The sequence below is a fragment of the Schistocerca gregaria genome, chromosome 10, assembly GCF_023897955.1.
Source record: "Schistocerca gregaria isolate iqSchGreg1 chromosome 10, iqSchGreg1.2, whole genome shotgun sequence".
Taxonomy (NCBI): Eukaryota; Metazoa; Arthropoda; class Insecta; order Orthoptera; family Acrididae; genus Schistocerca; species Schistocerca gregaria.
In genome coordinates this window covers 67708349-67725458 of record NC_064929.1, presented here as the reverse complement: position 1 = coordinate 67725458, position 17110 = coordinate 67708349, and the positions used below count along the sequence as shown (strand labels likewise).

The 17110-nt window shown below is 47.3% G+C and overlaps 1 protein-coding gene across 1 annotated transcript in view; it reads left to right on the top strand.

Annotated features, from left to right (window-relative positions):
* Positions 1–16766, top strand: part of LOC126293587 (uncharacterized) — a 44226-nt gene extending 27460 nt beyond the window's left edge. Inside the window, exon 5 of the mRNA XM_049986861.1 lies at positions 16486–16766. Coding sequence (XP_049842818.1) covers positions 16486–16766 — 281 coding nt within the window. The remainder of the gene's footprint in view (positions 1–16485) is intronic.
* Positions 16767–17110: the final 344 nt, after the last annotated feature.

Sequence of the window (17110 nt, the reverse complement as noted above, 5' to 3'; positions counted from 1 at the left end):
AAAATATGGGAGGAAGGTAACACCGAATGACTCAAAAACACAGAATCTGGAAAAAATGACACCAAATTTAGGGAAAAATATCACGGAAGTTGGGAAAACACTACACGGAATGTGGGGGAAAACAGCACTGAATTTGGCAAAGAGTAAGATTGAACCTGCCAGATAATTTTAACGAATTTTCCAAAAACGTTACCGTGTTTGTCAAAACGGACTCCAAATTTTCGAAAATTAATGTCGACTTCGGCAACAATGTCGCCCAACTTGACAAAAGAAGACACAGAATGTGGCAAAGAATAACACACAATTTTCCAAAAAGATTAATACCAAATTAGAGAAAACGTTTCCGACTGATCCCGGGGGAGGTTCGAGTCCTCCCTCGGGCATGGGTGTGTGTGTTTGTCCTTAGGATAATTTAGGTTAAGTAGTGTGTAAGCTTAGGGACTGATGCCCTTTGCAGTTAAGTCCCATAAGATTTCACACATATTTGAAATTAGTAAAAACATAACAAGTAATTTGGGATAGGTATCAAAGAAACTAGAAAAATAACAGAAAAGGTGGTACGTTGTAACACCAAATTTGGCCATAAAATAAAACGATTTTTTCCTATCGCAATTTATAAGAAATCAGTTCCAGTAGATGCAGTTATTTGCTTGTGTTTAGGGATTCCTGTGCAAGCTTGACCATTATTAATTACAATGCAACTTTCAAGTCCCCCTGGGGGTTTCGTGAATAATGAACCTTATTTACGTCCTACTTATGATCAATAAAGTTATTTTTGTACATTAAATTTTTACTTTCTTCTAGGTGTAGTTGTCGATCATTTGGCCAACTGTGACCTGCCTATTACGAAATATTGTTACTACAAACATGTAACTTTTATAATATGAAATTTTTCGTGATAATTATTGGACGGTTGGGATCCTTAGATGCTGTTTGTACACACATTTTTCATTTTCGAGAGTTGCGAATGGCATATTCGTTGCATAGATATTATTTCGTTAAAAGTTTTTTTGCAGGTATTTTCTGTAATCACATAGGCTCACCCTTTGCCGTGGTCGAAAACTTCAATAAAATTATTTAAGTAGGGCACGTGTTTCAGGTCAATTTGCTCACTGTGTTAGTCGTTCTGGAAAGTTCTCGTATGTGTGTGTATCTCCAATTCTTCCAAAGTACTCATAGTATGTTCTTCAGATATTTTGCGTTATATTCACACGGTGTTTTCAGTGTTTTCCATTTTGTGATTTTTCACTTTTTGCATGTAGGTAGAAAGATGGCTGATCGCTTTGACATGCTCTCGTATGTCCCTTGAATCTAATGTTTCTTCCAGTTTGTCCGATGTAGAATTTCGTGCAATTTTTACAATAAATTTTGTAGATTACTGGGTTCGAAAGTTCTGAGATTTAGGCTTTTCTTGATCGAATTTTGAAATCACAGATAACGCATACACACAAATTTTTAATAACATAATGTCTATACAACAAACACACCGTCATTGATAGCAAAAGATTAATCTCTAAACGTACAGCATTAAGGGTCCCAGCTCTTAAACAGCTGTCAAATGATCATCACAAAGATTGCGTATTATAAAACTTTGTGATTGTAATAATATTATTTTATAACAGTCAGTCACAGTGGCCTCTGGATGCCGTATGACTGATAACTCAGCCGGCCGGTGTGGCAGAGCGGTTCTAGGCGCTACAGTCTGGAACTGCGCGACCGCTACGGTCGGAGGTTCGAATCCTCCCTCGGGCGTGGGTGTGTGTGATGTCCTTAGGATAGTTAGGTTTAAGTAGTTCTAAGTTCTAGGGAGCTGATGACCTCAGAAGTTAAGTCCCATAGTGCTCAGAACCATTTGAACCATTTTTGAACTGTTAACTCAAAATATACGTAAGTAAAAATGTAGTTCGTAAAAATAACGTAACTGATCTTAATTAAGACGTAAATAAGAGTCACTATTCAGGAGAAATTTATTACTTCGTGTACTTTGTTGTCACCAGTTTTGATGACGCTAAGTTTCTCGCTAATCTCATTTCTGACACTTCTCATTCCTGTCGTCTTTCTTCGGCTTAGTCTCAGTCCGTGTCCTTTACTGATTAAACAGTTCATTCTGTTCAGTCCACCCTGTAATTCTTCTTAACTTTCAGTGACGATCTTGTCATTGACATCCGTTCACCCTAAATTTTAATCCATTTCTTGAAACTTTCTATTGTTTCCGTCATTGCTACTTCGATATATAGACTGAACAGCAGGGGGGAAAAGAGTAGATACAAATAACTGTAGAAAAAGCGGACTCCAGGCTGACATTGATTCGAATAATCGTGATGTAATGTGATTAATTCACGAAAGCAGTTCCTTTCACAACAGTTGTTCGACCTGCTACAGAGCGTTACTCGTCAGTTTGGTGAGCTTATTCATATTTAATAGGGAGACAGAGAATATACAAAGAAGAGTTGCGCGTTTCGTTACGGGTTCGTTTAGCAGGAAGTTAGAGTGCCATGGAAACCATCAACAAACCACACTGGCAGACGTTTGTAGAGAGCCATTGTGCATTACGGATAATTTAATTGACGAAAATTCCGATAGCGTTCGTTTCCAAGAAGGGTCGCGCAATATGGGGTATATAAAAAGGACGTTACAACTTTGAAAACACATGTTAATTCATTTACTTAACTTTCTTTACCTTAGTTCTATAAGAGGTTCATTGTGACTTCCATTGGTTGTGCGGCACGTATCCCATGTGAAATCGGTTTCTTACGAAACTTGCTGTGCCATGCGAGCCGGCTGCTGTGGCCGAGCGGTTCCAGGCGCTTCAGTACGGGACCGCGCTGTTGCTACGGCCGTAGGTTCGAATCCTACCTCGGGCACGGATGTGTGTGATGTCCTTAGGTTAGTTAGTTTGAAGTAGGTCTAAGTTCTAGGGGACTGATGACCTCAGGTGTTAAGTCCCATAGTGCTCAGAGCCATTTTTGATATCTTGCTCACCGCACCAACACATGTACCATCTAATGGGCCACGCCACATGCGATCAGATATGTTATTGGCTCACCAAGCCTGTACCACAGCATTTGTTGTGCATTTCTAACTGTCGACTTTGTTATTGAACTAGCACCGATCGCTTTTACCATTTTCTGTGACAACCCTATGTTTGGAAAGAGTGGAAGTTGTACGAATAGACATCACTGGTTTAAAAAGCACTGATCGCTTTTACCATTTTCTGTGACAGCCTAATGTTTGGAAAGCGTGAAAGTTGTACGAATAAACATCACTGGTTTAAAAAAAAATTACGTCTGCTATTCCAAATTGATTTTTGTATCCGGTTATTAGTAAAAAATAAAAACACCTGTTATAACCGACAGCAAACAAGTATCGAAAAATACCGGTTATTCCGAACTAAAACACGGGTATCGGTTTTAACCGGTCGGTTTTTCCCGTCCCTGGCCTGAACAAGTGCAGCGGAGCATCGTAAAATTCCTCCGTCATTGAAACTTCGTGGCAGCAGAGATTCTGTAAAGTTTGGAAGGTAGGAGACGAGGTACTGGCAGAATTGAAGCTGTGAGGACGGAGCGTGAGTCGTGCTTGGATAGCTCAGATGGTAGAGCACTTGCCCGCGAAAGGCAAAGGTCCCGAGTTCGAGTCTCGGACCTGCACACAGTTTTTAATCTGCCAGGAAGTTTCATACCAGCGCACACTCCGCTGCAGAGTGAAAAATCTCATTCTCCTCCGTCATCATTTCCAACGAGCCTTTAAGAGGTACTTCGATAAACAGGGAGACCACATCAAAGCTGGCAGGTACAGCAGATTCCGTGATACGTAGTAGCCTGCGATACTACAGGAAGTCCTTAGAGTTGCAGATGTGTGTCTGTTCTACTCCCCATTTCAACTCCACTGTGCATTCACAGTAATGTGAGTACCGCGTATGTCCGAATTCAGCGTGCAGTAACCACACGGATACGGAAGACGACAGAACTCGCAACAAAAAAAAAAAAAGTTCAAATGTGTGTGAAATCTTATGGGAGTTAACTGCTAAGGTCATCAGTCCTTAAGCATACACACTACTTGACCTACATTACCCTAAGGAGAAACACACACACCCATGCCCGAGGGAGGACTCGAACCTCCGCCGGGACCAGCCGGCAGAACTAGCAGTGGAGAGTATATAAAGCGTGTCGTGGTAGGGGGGGGGGGGGGGGGGGGGGGGGCGGGAAACTGTGTAGTTGTCGTAATGCGGAAATCGAGAGATTTATGTGACGTCCAAAAGGGTACGATCACTGGCTTTCGAGCCAAAGGTGGAAGCGTTGCCGAAAAGGCTGAGATTGTGAACAGTTCTCGCACCTCCGTGGTTGAAGTACACAATGAATGGCAAAATGTCTCCCTCCAACTGTGTTGCACTGCCGACCGTAGATGACAGGGGCGAACGACAAGTGTGGAGATGTGAACGGGCGAATAGATGTACAAGTACAAATTTTGAGCAGCTGGCCGCCTAGATGAACCAAGCGGCTACCAGCAGTGTCTCCTCAACGACCCTTCAGCGAAAGTTTCTTCGTATGGACCTCAGCAGCAGGCGTCTGTCTGGTTCGTGCACCCATGCTGACTGCGTTTCATCGGCCGCGAAGGTTGGAACTGGCACACCAATACCGGAAATGGCTGTCCACAGACTGGCGACAGGTGACCTTTCGAAGTCAACAATGTTTTATGCTCCGTTGTAAACATGGCCGTTGGAGTGTATGGCCATTTTCGAGGGTCAAGGCCGATGGAAGGAGCGTTATGGTCCGGCGAATGTTTCCATGGCATTCCCTGTGTGATATCGCCGGTCTGTAACGCACAGTGGATCAAGGGTCGTCGAGCAATGCGCAGAACTATAGACCTATATCTCTGACATTGATCTGTTGTAGAATTTTAGAAAATGTTTTTTGCTCGCGTGTCATGTAATTTCTGGAAACCCAGAATCTGCACTGTACGAATAAACATGGATTCCGAAAACAGCGATCGTGTGAGACCCAACTCGCTTTATTTGTTCATGAGACGCAGAAAATATTAGATACAGGCTCCCAGGTAAACGCCATTTTCCTTGACTTCCGGAAGGCGTTCGATAGAGTTCCGCACTGTCGCCTGATAAACGAAGTAAGAGCCTACTGAATATCAGACCAGGTGCGTGGATGGATTGAAGAGTTATTAGCAAACAGAACACAGCATGTTGTTATCAATGGAGAGACGTCTACAGACGTTGAAGTAACCTCTGGCGTGCCACAGGGTAGCATTATGGGACCATTGCTTTTCACAATATATATATATATATATATGACCTAGTAGATAGTGTCGGAAGTTCCATGTGGCTTTTCGCGAATGATGCTGTAATATACAGAGAAGTTGTAGCATTAGAAAATTGCAGCAAAATGCAGGAAGATCTGCAGCGGGTAGGCACTTGGTGCAGGGAGTGACAACTGACCCTTAACATACATAGAAAGAGCAATCCTTTATTGTATGATTATATGATAGCGGAACAAACACTGGTAGCAGTTACTTCTGTAAAATATCGGGGAGTATGCGTAGAGAACGATTTGAAGTGGAATGATCATATAAAATTAATTGTTGGCAAGACGTGTGCCAGTTTGATTCACTGGGAGAGTCTTTAGAAAATGTAGTTCATCAACACAGAAGGTGGCTTACAAAACACTCGTTCGACCTATGGTTGAGTATTGCTCGTCAGTGTGGGATCCGTACCATGTCGGGTTGACAGAGGAGATAGAGAAGATCCAAAGAAGAGCGGCGCGTTTCGTCACAGGGTTGTTTGGTAAGCGTGATACCGTTACGAAGATGTTTAGAAAACTCGAGTGGCAGACTCTGCAAGAGAGGCGCTCTGCATCGTGGTGTAGCCTGCTGTCCAGGTTTCGAGAGGGTTGCGTATCTGGATGAGGTATCGAATATATTGCTTCCCCCTACTTATACCTCCCGAGGAGATCACGAATGTAAAATTAGAGAGATTCGAGCGCGCACGGAGGCTTTCCGGCAGTCGTTCTTCCCGCGATCCATACGCGACTGGAACAGGGAAGTGAGGTAATGACAGTGGCACGTAAAGTGCCCTCCGCCACACACTGTTGGGTGGCTTGCGGAACATAAATGTAGATGATGTAGGTGTAGAACATAAGTATGCATCTTTCCTTGGCGACCCTGACCATCCCTGAAAGCGTTTTATTTTTCCTCGGCGCAATGGCGTTTACCAGTAAGACAATGCAACGCATTACACAGCTCACAGTGCACGAGCGTGGTTCGAAGAGCACCGGTATGAGTTACCTGTGCTCGCCTGGGCACCAAACTCCCCGGATTCAAATCCTATCCATAATCTGTGGGAGGACATCCATCAGGCTCCTTGCGCTGTGAATTCTCAGCTGAGGAACCGAGTCCAGCTGGCCACGATACTGTAGTCTCCATGGCTTCACACCCCTATCGGTACCTTCGAGCACCTCACTATCCTCTTCCTCCTGGTCAGCGGTACAAAAGGTGGCTATTCAGCCTTTTGACAGGTGGTCACCACCTAGTTTGTAGCAGGTGACGCCTCTCTCTGAGTGTGGTCCAGCATTCGCCGTTGGGTCCAGCAGGGCTGGCCCGCAGCTGTCGCAGCCGCCGGTGCTGACGTATTTCACTGGAGCGGCGGCGCGACTCCGGCCAGCCATCGAGCTCCTCCGAAGGTGGCGGGGCTGTATTTCACTGTGTCCCGGCGTCTCCAGATAGCGGCGACCGCAAGGCGCTGCTGCGAGCTGCCGGAGCGCGGATAAACTTGGGGATGTCCTTTAGCCCCCCCCTCCTCTCCCCCCGCAGTGTTTTAGACCTCCCCCCCCTCCCTCCCTCCTCTCCTGACCCTGCCGCAAATTTCCCTCGCCGTGCCATCCGTTCCTCCGTCTCGACGCCGGCTGTCTCGCGCTGCACAGCGGGCTAGTCTGCTGTGGCCTCTCCCAGTTGCCGCCACCAGCTCCACAACTCTGCCTGTCACTCGTTGTGAGGAAAGTCAGATGATGATGTTTGGTTTGTGGGGGCGATGAACTGCGTGTTTGTCAGCGACCGTACAAATTCCCAACCTTTGCTCAGTCCAATCTCGCCACTTTCATGAATGATGATGAAATGATGAGGACAACACAAACACCCAGTCATCTCGAGGCAGGTGAAAATACCTGACCCCGCCGGGAACCGAACCCAGGACCACGCGCGCGGGAAGCGCGGAAGGTCAGGTCTGGCGTCCCATACACGACGAGCTCATCAGCGCAGGGCTCGGCCAGAAATCGGCTGCGCAGTTTTCAAATCAACCATCCCAGTATTTATCTGAACTGTTTTACTGGAAAGCACGGAAGTGCAAGTATTCTGCACTACTCGCCATTAAAACTGCTACACCAAGAAGAAATGCAGAATATAAACGGGTATTCATTGGACAAATATACCATAATAGAACTGACATGTGATTACATTTTACCCAATTTGGGTTCATAGATCCTCAGAAATCAGTACCCAGAACAACCACCTCTGGCCGTAATAACGCCTGGGCATTGTGTCAAACAGAGCTTGGATGGCGTGTACTGGTACAGTTGCCCATGCAGCTTCAACACGATACCACAGTTCATCAAGAGTAGTGACTGGCGTATTGTGACGAGACAGTTGCTCGGCCGACACTGACCAGACGTTTTCAATTGGTGAGAATTCTGGAGAATGTGCTGGCCAGGTTAGCAGTCGAACATTTTCTGTATCCAGAAAGGTCCGTACAAGATCTGAAACATGCGGTCGTGCATTTTCGTGCGGAAATATAGCTATTCACAGGGATCGAATGAAGGGTTGAGCCACGGGTCGTAAAACATCTGAAATGTAACGTCCACAGTCCAAAGTGCCGTCAATGGGAACAAGACGTGACCGAGACGTGTAACCAATGGCACCCCATACCATCACGCCGTGTGATACGCTAGTATGGCGATGACGAATACACGCTTCCAATGTGCGTTCACCGCGATGTTGCCAAACACGGATGCGACCATCATGATGCTGTTGACAGAACCTGGATTCATCCGAAAAAATGACGTTTGCATTAGTGCACCCAGGTTCGTCGTTCAGTACAGTATCTCAGGCGTTCCTGTCCGTGATGCAGCGTTAAGGGTAACTGCAGCCACGGTCCCCGAGCTGATAGCCCATGCTGCTGCAAACGTCATCGAACTGTTCGTGCAGATGGTTGTTGTCTTGCAAACGTCCCCATCTGTTGACTCAGGGATCGACACGTGGCTGCACGATCCGTTACGAAGATGCCTGTCATCTCGACTGCTAGTGATACGGGGACATTGGGATGCAGCACGGCGTTCCGTATTACCCTCCTGAACCCACCGATTACATATTCTGCTAACAGTCATTGGATCTCGACCAACGCGATCAGCAATGGCTCGATACAATAAACCGCAATCGCGACAGGCTACAATGCGACCTTTATCAAAGTCGGAAACGTGATGGCACGCATTTATCCTCCTTACACGAGGCATCACAACAACGTTTCACCAGGCAACGCCGGTCAACTGCTCTCTGTGTATGAGAAATCGGTTGGAAACTTTCCTCCTGTCTGCACGTTGTAGGTGTCACCACCGGCGCCTGTCTTGTGTGAATGCTCTGAATAGCTAATCATTTGGGTATCACAGCACCTTCTTCCTGTCGGTTAAGTCAGTGTAACATATCTAATTACGGATAATCTCAGCACAGGCTTTCTTCATTTTCCATTATCGTCACACGCTGATCCATCACTGCATCCAACACTGCAAACCAAGGTTAGGCTGGCGCGGTAGACGCGAAACTCCATATCGGCACTGGTAACGTCGCTGATTACTTTCATAATGGTACTTCTTCACTTTCCCAGTATTAATCTATTGCCCGCATCTCGGGGTCGTGCGGTAGCGTTCTCGCTTCCCACGCCCGGGTTCCCGGGTTCGATTCCCGGCGCGGTCAGGGATTTTCTCTGCCTCGTGATGGCTGGGTGTTGTGTGATGTCCTAAGGTTAGTTAGGTTTAAGTAGTTCTAAGTTATAGGGGACTGATGACCATAGATGTTAAGTCCCATAGTGCTCAGAGCCATTTATTAATCTATTAGTTAGGGGTCTAACCACGGCGATGGCGACACCCTTCTCCGTTAAAGAACCTGTATTTCAACAATGGCCTTCACACACACACCATTCCCGACAACCACTCTGGCGCATCTCGACACTCGATCTCGCAACACGTCACAATCGATTGTCCGCCCTATCGACCTGTGCCGAGTGCAAAGTTATAGTAAGGGCCTACGGACACCTTACAGGTTGAAGACTTCTTCTCCCCTTAAACTGCAGTGTACTTGGCTAGATATCTGGAGAACCAGAGGCGAAATAACTTAAAATTAAGAAAATTTTTATGCGCTGCTCAACAGGTACTTCGAGACTGGGGCAATTCCAGTAGGACAATGCGACACCCCACACAGAATTACTACAGAGTGACTCCAGGAAAACTCTTCTCAGTTTAGACACTTCGGTGACCTGTCGAACTCCCCAGAAATGAACAGTATTGAGCATATCCCATATGTGACCGCGCGTAAGGTGGAAGACTTTAGGGTGGAAACGACAGGAGGGCAGAGGCTAGTGTGGCCAGGAGGGCCGAGCTGTCAGACCACACGTGAGCGCTAAATCCGGCCCTGCCAGAGGAATGAAAACACGGCATGTGCCGCCGCCGGCGCCTCCACCGCCGCCGCCGTATTTTTCCGGGCGCCGTCCGGCGCGCGCCTCGCTCGCCGCTATTATTATTATCATTTCGCTGCGGCTATCGTGTTGACGACACGTTAATCATGCCCAGTAGCTGGTGCGGGCGGCGCGCTAACAAATTACGTCCATAAGCGCGAGGCGCCGCGGCTAATAGTCGCCAGATATTAGAGAGACGCAGCTGGACGGGCAGCGTTCACTTGTCAACGCCCGGGAGCACAGTGGGTGGGGGTGGGGGGGGGAGGGGGGGGGCGGGAGAGGAAGACGCGGGCCGGAGAAAAACATCCCGTCTGGCCCGGCCGCCGAGAGTTCATCTCTCTCTGTCTCTCCGGCCGTCCCCAGGAGAGCCTCCCCAGATGGAGGCGCAGTGGCCCAGTTCGCGCGGTGATAAAACTCAGACGCATCGCAAGTAGCTGGCTGCGTAGCCACTCAGATAACTCGAGCAGAGCTGCTGCGCCGTCCGCAGGCCTCGATGTGGTCGGAGCGAGGGTAACTCAAAGCGCTGAGATGCACGTAAGTGTTTCTGCCTATCAGGCACTTCGGTACTCTCAGATGGTACTCGGAGTAATGTTTACACTGCGGGCGAATTTTCGCTAATAGCCTGGAGAGCCTGGTACACCTGCCCAGTATCGTGTAGGGCCACCGTCAGCACGCAGAAGTGCCGCAACACGACGTTGCACGGTCTCGACTAACGTCTAAAGTAGTGCTCGAGGGAACCGAGACCAAAAATCCTGCAGGGAATCTGTATGAGAACGAGGGCGTGGAGAGCTCTTCTGAACGGCACGTTGCGAGACTTCCCGGATATGCTCAATACTGTTCATGTCTGGGGAGTTCGACAGGTCACCGAAGTGTCTAAACTGAGAAGAGTTTTCCTGGAGCCACTCTGTAGTAATTCTGTGTGGCGTGTCGCATTGTCCTACTGGAATTGCCCCAGTCCATGCACAACTGGCATGCAGATCCTTACATACCTGTCACCTTGGAATTGGGAAGTTGTGCTCAGGTCTTATGGGACCAAACTGCTGAGGTCCCGAAGCTTCCACACTAACTTAAACCAAATTACGTCAAGGACGAGACACACACACACCCATGCCCGAGGGAGGATTCGAACCTCCGACAGGAGGAGACGCGCAGACCGTGACAGGACGCCCCAGGCCGTGCGGCTACCGCGCGCAGCTACCTGTCACTCGTCAGAGTCGTATCTAGAAGTATCTGGGGTCGCATATCACTCCAACTGCACACGCCCCACACCATCACAGACCCTACACAGCTTGAACAATCTTATTTACACGGCGAGTGAATTTTCGCTGATAGCCTCAACAGTCAAAGAAACTGGTACACCTGCCTAATATCGGGCAGGGCCACCGTGAACACGCAGAAGTGCCGCAACACGACGTTGCACGGTCTCGACAAATGTCCGAAGAAGTGCTGTAGGGAACTGCCATCATGAATCTTGCAGGGAACCTTTAGGAGAACAGCACGTTGCAAGACGTCTCAGATGTGCTCAATAATGTTCATGTCTGGGGAGTTCGGTGGCCAGCGGAAGTGTTTATACTCAAAAGAGTGTTTCTGGAGCCACTCTGTAGCAATTCTGCACTTGTGGGGTGTCGCATTGTCCTGCTGGAATTGCCCGAATCCGCCGGAATGCACAATGGACATAAATGGATGCATGAAATTAGAATTATATTAATACCTCCAGCTGCTGACGGGCGTTGATATATATTAATGGGGACAGCTGAAAATGTGTTTCCCGACCGGGACTCGAACCTGGGATCTCCTGCTTACGTAGCAGACGCTCTATCCATCAACGGCACAAAAGATAGTGCGCCTGCACGCCTCCCACGAGACCCACATTCTCACCTTGTATGTCCACACACTACATTCCTAGTGTCCCACCCCAACACACTCATTACTTGTGGAAGACATTCTTACCAAGCCCCGTAAGAGTTCGGGAAATATGTGTGAATCAGCATAGAAGAAGGAGGTTATGGCCGGTATTGCCAGAACTATATACTTATATGGATATGATGTCTGTTCCTTCGGACATCACCGAAAGAAGACACACCATTGATGACCTGCAAACGTCTAGAACGAAATTAGAATTATATTAATACCTTCAGCTGCTGACGGTGGTTGATGTATATCAACGGGGATAGATTGACAGAGCGTCTGCATGTAAGCAGGAAATCCCGGGTTCGAGTCCCAGTGGTGGCACACATTTTCACCTGTCCAAGTTGATATATATCGACACCCGTCAGCAGCTGAAGGTATTACTATAATTATTTAGTTCTGTACGACTGCGGGTATCAATGGTGTCTGTTCTTTCGGACATGACCGAAAGAACAGACACCATGTCCATATAAGTATGAATGGATGCAGGTGATCAGACAGGAAGCTTACGTACCTGTCACCTGTCAGAGACGTATCCACACGTATCAGGGGTCCCATATCACCCCAACTGCACTCGCCCCACACCATTAAAGAGCCTCCACAGCCTGAAGAACGTCCTGCTGACATGCAGGGTCCATGGATTCATGAGGCTGTCTCCATACCCGTACACGTCCGTTCGCTCGATACAATTTGAAACGAGACTCGTCCCTCCAGCGATCAACAGTCCAATGTCGGTGTTGACGGACCCAGGCGAGACTTAATGCTTTGTGCCGTGCAGTCATCAAGGGTACACGAGTGGATCTACGGCTCCGAAAGCCCATATCGGTGATGTTTCGCTGAATGGTTCGCACACTGACATTTGTTGATGGATTGGCATTGAAATCTGCAACAATTTTCGGAAGAGTTGCACTTGCGTCACGTTCAACGATTCTGTTCAGTCACCATTGATCCGGTTCTTGCGGGATTTTTTTTCCTGCCACACGACGTCGGAGAGCTGGTGTTTCACCGGATTCCTGATATTCACGGTACACTACTGAAAAAGCCGGCCGCGGTGGCCGAGTGGTTCTAGGCGATTCAGTCCGGAACCACGTGGCTGCTGCGGTCGCAAATTCGAATCCTGCCTCGGGCATGGATGTGTGTGATGTCCTTAGGTTAGTTAGGTTTAAGTAGTTCTAAGTTCTAGCGGACTGATGACCTCAGGTGTTAAGTGTGATAGTGCTTAGAGCCATGTGAACCATTTGAACACTAGTGAAATGGTCGTACGGAAAAATCCCCAGTTCATCGCTGCCTCGGAGATGCTGTGACCCATTGCTCGTGCGCCGACAATAGCATCACGTTCAGACTCATTTAAATGTTGATAACCAGCCATTGTAGCAGCAGTAACCGATCTAAAAAAAATGCACCTGTAACTTGTCTTATATAGGCGTTTCCGACCGCAGTGCCTTTCATTGGCTGTTTATATATTTCTGTATTTGAGTATGCATGCCTATACCAGTTTCTTCGGCGCTTCAGTGTAGTTGCTGTCTGATAGTACTATGCGAGTGGTCTCGGTAAGCGCCCGAGAGTAAATCTCGCAAGCGTTACGATCAGCATGATGAGTGTGCCTCTGAGAAATGAGAGATCACTCTCCGCCAGATTTTTCTATCGAAGTTCTGTATGCGAAGCAAGAGGATGCAATGGAAGAGCATCGGGATGCAGCTGCGCTTTTTATTCTGTTACAAGCAAAGAAAAGCCTAAACGATCGTGTTCATGTGGGATGACAGGGCGAATTAGGGGGCGGGAGGATTTTGTAGCATGCGAGAATCTCATTGTAGAGTTTGTGATTGAAGAAATACTCTTTATAATTTGACCCAAAACACTCTATCTAGATACTTTATTCGTAAACCCATTATTAGTGCTGTAGACAGGCTGCTGGTGAAACTAGTTTTTATAGCAACAGATACGTTTATTCTCTTTAATAATTGGTAACGCAATAAATAACGTTACATGAGTTGCGCCTTGATACCTGTAATTTAAAATCCTAACAGGACGGATATCTGATAAATGAAGCATTGGTTCAAATGGCTCTGAGCACTATGGGACTTGAAATCTTTTATTTCCATAATTGCTTATTCGATGTACATATTGAACAGAAAGGGAAGGGGGTTCGGGGGTGGGGTGGAGGGAGGGGGGGGGGGAGTTGGAAGACTGCATCCCTGTCTTAAACCCTTTATAATCCGAGCACTTCGCTCTTGGTCGTCTGCTCATAATATTCCCTCTTGGGTCTTGTACGTATTGCTTATTACCCGTCTCTCCCTATAGCTTACCGCTACTTTTCCCAAAATTTTGGACATTTTGCACCATTTTATATTGCGGAATGCTTTATCCAGGTCGACAAATCCTATGAACGTGTCTTGATTTGTCTTGCTTCCATTATCAGCCGCAATGCCTCTCTCGTGCCTCTACCTTTTCTAAATGCAAAGTGATAGTCATCTAGCACGTCCTCAATTTTCTTTTCCACTCTTCTGTTTATTAATCTTGTCAGGAACTCTGCTGCATGAACTGTTAAGGTATTTGTTCGATAATGCTCGCACTTATCATCTCTTGCAGTCTTCGGAATTGTGTGGATGTTATTTTTCCGAAAGTCAGATGGTATGGTGAAACTCATACATTCTACACACCAGCTCTCTGGTGTAGTGGAACAGGGAATGTAGCGCGTGGGTAGTATTTTTATTTATTTATTGCCAAATTATAGACCTGTTTCCTGATGTTTAAAACAGGTCGTACATCTTACAGATTTCGTTTTTCATCTTTTTAGAGTTTCCTTTTCTTTTGTTTTATCTACAACATTTACGAAGAATGATACTTTTCAAAATAACAATTTAGGGTTGAAATATAAATAAAATGTTGTTGTTTTTAAGAAGAATATAAAAAGAAGATAGGATAGAGGAGAGATTTGTTAGTACCATCACCGAGTGTGACTGACGGTGAATACTTCGGACTGATTTCTTCAAGCCGTTTACCGCCAGTCTCTCTCTCTCTCTCTCTCTCTCTCTCTCTCTCTCTCTCACACACACACACACACACACACACACACACACACACACACACACACACACACACTCACAAGTGGTTATTGGTGGAGAAATAATATTGCTCATCCTATTTATTACTACTCCTACGTATTAACTACTTCAGGTGCCCATCCACGCACGGCATTTGGTGATTTCTTGGCTATATCGCCAGCACTTATGGATTTTTACTGTCACATCTCAGCTTCCTCCTCCTTTTCCTCCTCATTGTCACTATTTTCGTTGTCACTATTTTCGTTGTCACTATTTTCGTTGTCACTATTTTCGTTGTCACTGTGGATATCGCTGTCCATCCTCTGGAGATTTCTGTTACGCTGCACAAAGGCTGTCTGTGATGTCGTGTCCGCATGTACTCTTCATGTGTTGTTTTTGAAATACTGTTTGTCGGTGCGTATAATTGTGCACCTTGTTCGTCGTCTCTTATTGCTGTTATTGCTGTGTACACATGGTGTTACAAAAAGGTACGGCCAAACTTTCAGGAAACATTCCTCACACACAAATGAAGACAAGATGTTATGTGGACATGTGTCCGGAAACGCTTAATTTCCATGTTAGAGCTCATTTTGGTTTCGTCAGTATGTTCTTCCACCCACGCTCAATGGAGCACGTCATCGTGATTTCATACGGGATACTCTACCTGTGCTGCTAGAACATGTGCCTTTACAAGTACGACACAACATGTGGTTCATGCACGATGGAGCTCCTGCACATTTCAGTCGAAGTGTTCGCACGCTTCTCAACAACAGATTCGGTCACCGATGGCTTGGTAGAGGCGGACCAATTCCGTGGCCTCCACGCTCTCCTGACCTCAACCCTCTTGACTTTCATTTATGGGGGCATTTGAAAGCTCTTGTCTACGCAACCCCATTACCAAATGTAGAGACCCTTGTTGCTCGTATTGTGGACGGCTGTGATACAATACGCCATTCTCCAGGGCTGCATCAGCGCATCAGGGATTCCATGCGATGGAGAGTGGATGCATGTATCCACGCTAACGGAGGACAATTTGAACATTTCCTGTAACAAAGTGTTTGAATTCACGCTGGTACGTTCCGTTGCTGTGTGTTTCCATTCCATTATTAATGTGATTTGAGGAGAAGTAATAAAATGATCTCTAACATTGAAAGTAAGCGTTTCCGAACACAAGTCCACATAACATATTTTCTTCATTTGTGTGTGAGGAGTATTTCCTGAAAGTTTGGCCGTACCTTTTTGTAAAACCCTGTATATCAGTGTTTGTATCTGTGTAGTCTAAATGGTTCAAATAGCTCTGAGCACTATGGGACTTAATTTCTGAGAACATTAGTCCCCTAGAACTTAGAACTACTTAAACCTAACTAACCTAAGGACATCACCCACATCCAAGCCCGAGGCAGGATTCGAACGTGCGATCGTAGCGGTCGCACGGTTCCAGACTATAGCGCCTAGAACTACACATCTGTGTAGTGTAAGTGTAGTGTATGTCTATTTCGGACATCTTGCACCATTTTATATTGCCGAAGGCCTTACCCAGGTCGACAAATCCTATGAACGTGTCTTGATTTTTCTTGCTTCCATTGTCAGCCGCAATGGCAGAATTGCCTCTCTCGTGCCTTTACCTTTTCTAAATCGAAATCCGTATTTTTCCGAAAGTGAGAGGGAATGTCGACTCATACATTCAACGCAGCAGCTCTCTAGTCTAATGGAACAAGGGAGGTAGCGCGTGGTTAGTATGAGATACGTGGTCGGAAACACAGAGCAAACGTCTCGAGAGTTGTTGAGGGTGTGCGCCGCTTCCTCTGCGAGAGCTGCTGTGCGCCGGCAGCCACTTCGCCGCCGCCTCCAGTACCTCGCCGCGACTCCGCCTCCAGCACGGGCCGGCGGACACCTCGTGCAGACCGGAGGGCGCCAGCCGCCGCTGCTGGAGCCGCTGGCGCCATTTCCGGTGCGTGTCTGGAGTCTGGAGACTGCAGCCCGGGGCGGCGACTCGCCGGCAAACTTGGTCCGCCGTCCCGCCCTCAACCCCTTCGCGGTTAGCGGCCGCCGACGCCGCCGCCGCCCCCGCCGCCCCCGCAGCTCCCGGCTAAGAAATAGACGCCCCAGGACATCCGCGCCAAGTCGCCGGAAATGGACCTCGCTGTTCCTCAGCTGCTGCCGCGGCAAAGTGCGAGAGAACGCGGGTGGGACGAGCTCGCTGCTAGCTGCTGCCGTCCCGTCACTTCCCCTGTTACTGCGCAGTACGGTTACACCAGATGACGGCCACCTGCTATCTGCCACGCCTCCACAGCGAACTGCACTACTGGGCATTAAACTTGCTACACCACGAAGATGACGTGCTACAGGCGTGAAATGTAACCGACAGGAAGAAGATGCTGTGATACGGAAATGATTAGCTATTCAGAGCATTCACACAAGGTTGGCGCCGGTGGTG